At 33.0% G+C, this 9034-nt stretch overlaps 1 protein-coding gene across 1 annotated transcript; it reads right to left on the bottom strand.

Annotated features, from left to right (window-relative positions):
• Nucleotides 1–6099: 6099 nt before the first annotated feature.
• Nucleotides 6100–6936, bottom strand: LOC120213539 (protein SRC2 homolog). The gene has a single exon (XM_039211651.1). It carries the CDS (start codon nt 6934–6936, stop codon nt 6100–6102), a length of 837 nt encoding a protein of 278 aa, XP_039067582.1.
• Nucleotides 6937–9034: the final 2098 nt, after the last annotated feature.

Raw genomic sequence — 9034 nt, 5'->3', positions numbered from 1 at the left:
GTAGCAGTCAAAAGGTGTGCTGTCGCCAATGAATAATATATAATGAGCTAAGAATAAATGCCATGAGCTAAGGGAATAAGCATGCAAAGTAAGTGAGCTAAGGTAAAAGCATTGTGAACTAAGTTAACATGTCATAAGCTAAGGATTCAATGCAAAACATGTTGTCATTATATTAACTGATATGCAAACATATTAACTAAGTATAAAACATATGTAAATCATTTTATAAGCTAAGTAAAGATGTGGAAATATATGTTATGCATGAAAATCATATAGTATGCAAGTGAATGATAACATATGATTATTCAAGCATAGTATAAGATGTAAAGGCATGCTTACAACATTAAATGATGCATATAGAAGATAGTAAAGGATAAATTAAGGAAGAACTCCCTTAGAATCATCTTTGAGGAACGTCTAAAGTGAGATCAAATCATGAGAAAAGTTGGTCTCGATCGTACGTGCATCATGAATTGTATCCTAGAATCGTGAGGCCTGTTATCCACACTGCCCTTTTCGAGTTGAAGTCATATGTTCCAAATGTTGCAGTTAATGGGGTAGTATAGTGGGATGCACACTGAAGATCCTGGAGCTCACTTGAGAGCGTTCATGGAAATTTTTGACTCATTCATACAACAAGAAGTACCCAAGGGAACATTAAATTTGAAAATGTTTCCCTACTCTCTTTGCGTAAAAGCCAAGGTATGGCTTAACTTATTGCAACCTGGAGCTTTAACATCATGGAATGAACTTGCACAGAAGCTCATGCTGAGATTTAATTCTCCTAACATGAATGCGAGATTGAGAAATTACATCACATCTTTCAAGCAATTAGAGTATAAAAATATTTATAAAGCATAAAAGAACTTCAAATAATTGTTGCTTTAATGGCCAATGCATGGTTTCTAGCATTGGACACAAATGGAGATGTTCTATAATGGTCTTGACATGCAAACAATGATGGTTGTATACGCATTAGCTAATGGAGCTTTGTCGGATAAGTCATATAGCGAAGCCTACGACATCCTTGAGAGGATCTTCAACAATGACTATCAATATCCGAATACTAGGATTATGTCTGGGAGGCATGTTGTTGCAACAATGGACAATGATGTTTTGAATACATTGACCACGTAGGTGACAATATTGGCTAAAATGATGAAGGAGATACAAAAGCCTGAAGGTATGTATGAAGTAAAATCAACATTTATTTCTTCTTGTGTTTATTATGAAGATAATCATAATTTTGAAGAATGTCTAGAAAACCTCGAATTTGTGTATTTTTTGAGAAATTACAATAGAAATGACAATGCCAATGCATTTGGGAACACGTACAATTCAAACTTCTAAAATCACCCCAACTTATCTTGGAGAAGTCAAAATGTAGCCAAACCCAAGTGACACTGCAATCAAACTTTGGGAATACACAAAATCAATATTAGTCACAACAACAATATGCAAAAGAACAACCGAAGCCATAATAGTAACATTTGCATCATTAAGTGATGTAACCACATCAACGCAACATTCAACAAAATTTTCAAAGGCAATCTTGTAAACAAGCTAGCATATCTTTGATAGTTGAATCTCTACTGAAAGAGTATATTTTAAGGAATGATGCCATCATCCGAAGCCAGTCAGCATTGCTACGAGCATTGGAGAACCATGTTAGATAGTTGGCCAATGTGTTAAGCGACAGACCACAAGGAACTTTGATAAGTGATACTGAAGTTCCTAAAGCTCATGGAAAAGCTCAATGCAATAAGTTATGTAGATCCATTACGACAAGGATGTAATTCACTTGGGAAACCGGTTGAAAACAAGAAAGAGGATGAGAGGCCTCAACCACAGCCTAAAGAAAAAGAAGTGAAAGAGGTGATTAAAGAACCCAACATTGAGGTCATTACAAAGGATTTCGGGCAGAGTTGTAATTATAAGCCATTGCCATCAGCGATACCAACAACAATGTTGCCTGTAATACCACCATAACTGCCTCTGTAACAAAAACTAAGACCATTGTCTCCATTTCCTCAAACACTAAGGTGGACTAGCAATTTAAGAGTTTCATTAATGTACTTAAGCAATTAACAATCAGAATTTCATTGATTGATGTGTTGGAGCAAAATCTGAATTATATTAATTCATTAAGAAAGTACTTTCGAAGAATTTGGCTCTATTCGATTTCTTTGGCTTTCTTTGTGATCTCTTGTCCTCTTGTATGGTTAATGATCTCGCTTTTATACCTCTTCAATCAGTACTCTAGCTTGGAGTAACGATACTACATGCATTAATTACAAAAATATAGTCACTGGGGAAAGAGAAGTATCAATACTAGGCCAAGGTGTATCCGTACTACAATGTTAAGTAATATCAATATTGAGTGGAGAACCGATACCAAAAATGCATACTGGAATTTGTCAACTATTAAAAACATAAGGGTGGTGTCGGTATTATCATGTGGAGTATAGATACTTCTGTTATAAGTAGTATCGATACTGCCTGTAGTATCGGTACAAAAATGCTTACTGTTTTGTCAAACCAATAGGTAGTATCGATACTGCTTTAGTAGTATCGGTACTACTATGCATTTTTAAAGCATTAACATCGGTACTACATCATACCACATGAACAATATCAGTATGCTTAAAATGTATTTTTAACTCGATTGATGTTTGAAACCCGTAGAAAATTTTGTTCCAAAATTATTTCTAATATATAAATCAGTATTCAAGAAAGTAAGGAGTAAAATAGAGTTTTTGACTTTAGAAAAAGTTTATATATTTGAATGATCGAATCGAATATAATATTCAAATTTATTAAAAAATATTAATTAGTTTTAGCATATCAAAATATTAAAGTTGTTCAACAAATGTCTTATAAGTAATAAAATATTAAAAAACTAATTCACCATTGCATACCATTCTAGATGAGAGAACGAGTTATGTAATGATGAGAGAGGGAATTACCTCGCCTAAATATATTGACATTGATGCTTGAGTTGTAAAGCTACCTTGTTTGGCCTTGTAAGGAAATGGTTGAACGTGTTGCCTACGGGCACCTATGCATGTTGTGATTGTGTATGATGATGATTGATAGATATCTAAGATGCTTGGCTTGACTATTATGGTGACACCGAGCCAATGCTATGTATTACAAGTGATAGTGTTATCGAGGCATATTTGACACTTGGTTCCCCTCTATGATCTTTACCTGATAGATATGATGAGATTGGGAGATCATTATTGTTTTGATTGATTGATTGATAAGAATTTTATCGAGACATGTGTGACACTAGGTTCCCCTATTCGTGACTAGTACCTGACTGCTATAGTGGCATCGAGTGTTACGATTGTGTATATGTATGAGATTGATGTGTGACTCCCATGTTGTTAAGGTTAGAGACCAAAACATGTTCATGGCTAGGACCTTAGTTACGAGCATGGGAAAGCATGAAACTAATACTATTATGAAGTAAATATGATGAAAGTTAAGCAGATAGTATTTGGATTTATGAATCATGTATGTACTTACTTCTTATTGTTATTTCTGCTAACATTTTTATGTTTATAAGATTCATGACATATAATTTAGATTAGCAATGAAACTAATACTATTATGAAGTAAATATGATGAAAGTTAAGCAAATAGTATTTGGATTTATGAATCATGTATGTACTTACTGCTTATTGTTATTTCTGGTAACATTTTTATGTTTATAAGATTCATGACATATAATTTAGATTAGCAATATACTACTAAACTTTGTACAGCTCAACGTTTTGATGTTTCCATTCATAGGTTAGTTGATTGGACTCATTTGAGGAGCACCGTCGCGACATGACTTCCAACATCTTTTATCAAAGCACAATACTAGTTATTTTTAGTGGGCATGTGCGTTCATGGGACCCTTACTTTTTGGTCTATAAACTTTGATATTTGTATTATTTTGATTTAAACTAAAGTGTCATAAAACTCCGATTTTGTATAAACATTTTATAATTGTTATTCATGTCGTATTTTGATAAATCATATTGTGTTTTTAAAATGAAAATGAAAAATATTTTAACTTGGTAGTTGCTTTTGCATATGACATCTTAGTCACATCTGATAGTGATTAAGTTTAGGGTGTTACACTGGGCCAAATGACACCATTTTGACACCACTAATTCAGTCCCCCAAAACAATATAGTTAGGGAGCTATATAAACCCCCTACACTCTTTTTCCTTTTCATCTTCATTTTTTCTATTTTCATTTTCTTTGAATTTTTAGAGGCATTTGTGTCATCTGTAGCATCGACCAGTCATTGGTCCCGTTGAACGCCTCTGATCGCTGCATCGCCCACTGCTTCTAACAATGTTCGAAGTTCAAAACTCACAGGTTGAACCTTTTGGTCCCATGAGCACATATGTGAGGTTTGTTCTTCCAGCCAAGGCTCTAATCATCGTAGATCTAGGGAAAATATTTAATTTTCCTTATCTCTAATGTGCTTTTCCAATCGTCATACACTATCAGATGACTTTGCTTTCAAAACATATTGCTCTCATCGCCTGATGAGTATATTCACCACTCGGATTTTGGAGTTGAGGCTCCGATCGCCGGAACTCGAGAACCTTTACTTTTTACCTTTTCTCATTTTCTATTTGATGGAAATCTCACATTTTCCTTTGATTCTTTTGTAGGTTTTTTGTTGTTGCATGCAAAGAGGGTGGTTATTATCCTTGCCACTTTCATCGATCGAGGACGTGACTGCTGTTGCTGAAAAGGAGGCATGACATTCGTCTACTCTCCTTACTTGACTCGCTGTGTGGGCTGGAGCAAGCCTATTGAAGGCTGATTTGGGTCAGCGTTTGGGCCAAGTTTAGGCTAGTTCACTATTTTGGTTGCTGGAACATGGTCTATGGGTCAAATTGGTTGGACAAGGGTTCACAAATAATGGGTAATTTATTGTTGGGCTTGAATAGATTAGGCTTGGGGTTAGGATTCTAGTGAAATTAGCATCCTCGAAACTTAATTAAAAACCCCAATTCAATTTCGAAATTAACTACGAGATGTACACAAATATTTGAATGTTTGGTCTCTAATTTTCTAATAATAATAATTGATTAAAATCCAATCAAATCAATTCATCAACCATTATCATCGTATATTAATATTATACAATGTAAAATACATTTAAAATATAAAATCAAATACTTATATGTATAAATCAATTTAATTTCTTAATTCGATATTTGAAAACAATTATTAGATATTCACTCGATATAAATAATTCATAAAATATCTAATATCTTATTTGAAAAACATAGTTAATTAAAATTAATCATTCATATTCAAAATTTAGGATGTTACAAAATAACCCTAAATGATAAGAATGACAAATAAAAATGTATGTTTTTTAAAAATAATATATCAATAATTCTGTATATACTTGATTATATTCATCCCCAACTAAATTTGAATTAACTCGAAGACTCAAAGATTGATTGGAATGGAAAACTAACTAATTTGATATTGACTCGGTGTAAAAATTGATCGATATGATATTGACTTAATTTAAAAATCAATCGATTTGATATTGACTTAAACTAAAAATTGATCGATATGATATTGACTCCACCGACTTATCATAAATCCGAACTAAATTAAAATCTAAAAAGACCTGACCTAAATCTAATATAAATTGATTGCAGTCTAGACCTAAATTTGAACCCAATCCAAATGACGCTATTGTGACCTCTAAATAGTTTGATCAAACTAACTCAAATAAAAGAGCTTTTATAAACTAAATAAATAATGCTTTCAAAATAATTAATCCAAATGTACTTTAATTTAAAATTAATGTATAATTCTAAACAATCATAATATATTTAATTTAATAACTAATAAAATAATAATTATTTAATAGGACTTAATTTAAAATTGATTTCATTAAATAGTTTATTTGAAGAAAAATAAAGATTCTCCCACCGTTATGGGGGAATTAACACTAGTATAGCTGCATAAGTAAATACATAATTTACATTTTTTTTTCGTTCATCAGCAAAAAAAAAAAATAACATTACAGAAAAACGAAAATAATACATTGCTGACGTCACCAACTATTCCCCCGAAGATGAATGGTAGTTTCCTCCCACACCACCAGCCCCATAACCATTTGACCATGTCTCCAATGGTGCATCCGCAGAGCCGAGCTGGGTCCCACCATGTACCCCATAACCACCATAAAGGGTAGCGGGGCCCCACATATCCGACCCCGGTGGAGGAGGCGGGTAGTAACAGTAAGGTCCGCCATGTGCCACGGCTGCCGGGGGAGGAAGATACGACGGTGGAGGCGGATAGTAACCATTTGGCGGCAGACAATAATTAGTTTGTTGGATCGGAATCAGATCCTGCACTGACATACCTTCTAAATCTAGAACTGGATATTGGACTCTCGGAGATCCGCTCTCAGGTTCAGGATAGCCAGTTATGAGGCTCGCCTGAGATTCCATCTTCAAACCCTGATCCTCCCCGACCTTCACCTTAAAAGAGAAATCCAACGCTCCATTCGATTTCCCATCTCTTGTCCGTACCTGATAAGTGACGAACCTAACACATCCACTATTAGACTCCTGGATCAGATCCGCTAAAAGAATAACAACTTCGCCGATGAACTTGTCCCCGAACATTGCTCCCTCGTGGTACAGATCAAAGTGTAGAAAGTATTTCTCGCAACCACGAAACAAGTCGAACCGAATCGTATGGTTCCACTCGGGATTCCCATCGCCTTCTCGATCAGTGGGTGTCCTCTGAGGCTGTTTCCGATCAACGTTCTTGTCGTCGTCGGTGGCGATGGAAACAAGGGCGTAGACTGAGAGCTTCTGGAAGAAGTTGAATGGTTTAAGAGACTTACAGGAAATTACTCTTACCTCTATGAAGCTGCTGCTGGATTCCATTGTGATATAAATTACGAGAATTGCTTATTAAATGAATGCTTAAGCTTACACTTGCTGAAATGAATGCGTGTGTTTGCAATTTTAATATAGTCCTCACAATGTCACCTGCGATTATTAGAAGCTTGGATCTAGGGATTTTTCTCCTTTACTTTTTTCTAATTTGATTGATAAATACATTTATTTTTCTAATAATCAAAAATATTTTTTAAAAAATAAAAAGGGGTAAAGTATACAAATGATCCACTGACTATAGGGTGATGTTTTTTTAAGTCTCTCGACTATAAAAAGTTATAAAATGGTCATTTGACTATAAGATGTTGATTTGTTGAGTCCATCGACTATTAAAAGTTACAAATTGGTCACCCGACTATAGTATGTTCCATACTCATCATTTTTCATTAAAAAAATTAACAACAGTTTAAGCTGGATGTTAACATGATAATTGAGATATGATAAAATTTATTCTCAAAATCTAAAAAAAACTATCATATCTTAGCCAACAGATTAACATCCAACTCATATTGTTGTCAGTTTTTAATGAAAAATAACGAGATTGGAACATACTAAATAGTCGAAGGATTATTTGTGTATTTTACCCAAATAAAAATAAGGTTTTTATTCAATAAAAGGCTTAATACAAAAAAATATTAAATGATACAATTTTTTCATTTAGTCGTCTAATTTGTTTTGCCAATTTAGGTACATAATGTTACCAATATTATTATTTAGATGTCTAATGTTATCATTCAGGTGATTTGACCGTAATAGACGTTAAAGAAATATATTATCTGACAAGTGTCGCAATTATAAAAGTTTAAAATTTTTATTTAATTTTTTCAAAGAATATTATTATATTAAAAAATCCAATTTTTCTGAAATTACAAAAAACCAAAATCCCTAAAATATCTAACCTTAATTCCACATTGCTAGTTGTCATTGTCGTCCTTGTCACATCTTTTGTCGTTCGTCGTCATCCTTGTTAGAGGCAAAACTAGGAATTTATTAAAGCGGGATGTCGAAACGAATCTAAAAATTAGAGGATTTAAGAGTTTGCCTCGACTAATTTGGGGTTTCTTTTTAAAATTAAAAAAAAAGATTTAAGGAGTCACCACTAATCTTTTATTAGGGTTTGATTGGGCACAAAAAAAGGTTGTCACTTTAATAAAAGTTTAATTTTAATATTATTAAAACAACATTTTTAAGTTTGTGTTCCAAAAAATTAAGTTTGGGAATCGATTACACGCGGGGAAAGGTTAGCACTCCTATATCATCCTAAATAGGTACCTAGTTGATTAATTAGTTGTCTTTGCAATGAAACTTACAAAGTCAAATTTAATTTAATTTAATATCCTTTTTTTTTACCATATAAAAATATTAGTCTTTGAATTTCGGAAGGGAAATAATGATATTTAATTATTTCCTATTGAAAAGAAAAGGTATATCATGCCTTAAATCAATCAATTCATTTTCAAATTGAAATGAAGAAATATCATCATTCTATTCAAAAAGTTAGTTATTAATTCATATTTCAAATGCATGAATTAAGATAAAAATACAAAAATTAATTAATTATGAATTACTAATCCTTTTAGAAAGAAGAATGATGTTCGATTATTTAAAGACATTGAGTTTGAACCTTTTATATGTTCTGACGGCCTTTTCTGATGAATTTAAATAGGCAAACATTTCTTTTTCTCTCGTTCCTAAATTTTAGGTGGGATCATTCTTAGGGTTTCACTTAACAGAGTAACCCTTCATTTTAAAATTATTGGAAATGATTTTTTTTATACCTTAAGATAGTCATCTCATGATAATTTTAAAATGTAAGGGCATTACCCTTATTCTCATTATTTGATCAGTGAAATGTTGCACATCAGGATATCATATATATTATGCTAAACCGATGCCATGTGGAAAACCTACGTGCAAACCAATGCATATTAAAAGAAACACTTGTGAGCATATGTTAGGCTACTCAATTAAGGGACACATAATATACACATACCATATTTTGATTAGCATACACATTATTTGTCTATAACGAAATGACCATCCAGCTCAGTTGGTAGAGTACAAGGTTCTTAACCTTGAGGTCGTG

Source organism: Hibiscus syriacus, unplaced genomic scaffold (assembly GCF_006381635.1).
Source record: "Hibiscus syriacus cultivar Baekdansim isolate YM2019G1 unplaced genomic scaffold, ASM638163v2 tig00110029_pilon, whole genome shotgun sequence".
NCBI classification, from domain to species: domain Eukaryota; kingdom Viridiplantae; phylum Streptophyta; class Magnoliopsida; order Malvales; family Malvaceae; genus Hibiscus; species Hibiscus syriacus.
This window is presented reverse-complemented; position numbering and strand designations above follow the sequence as displayed.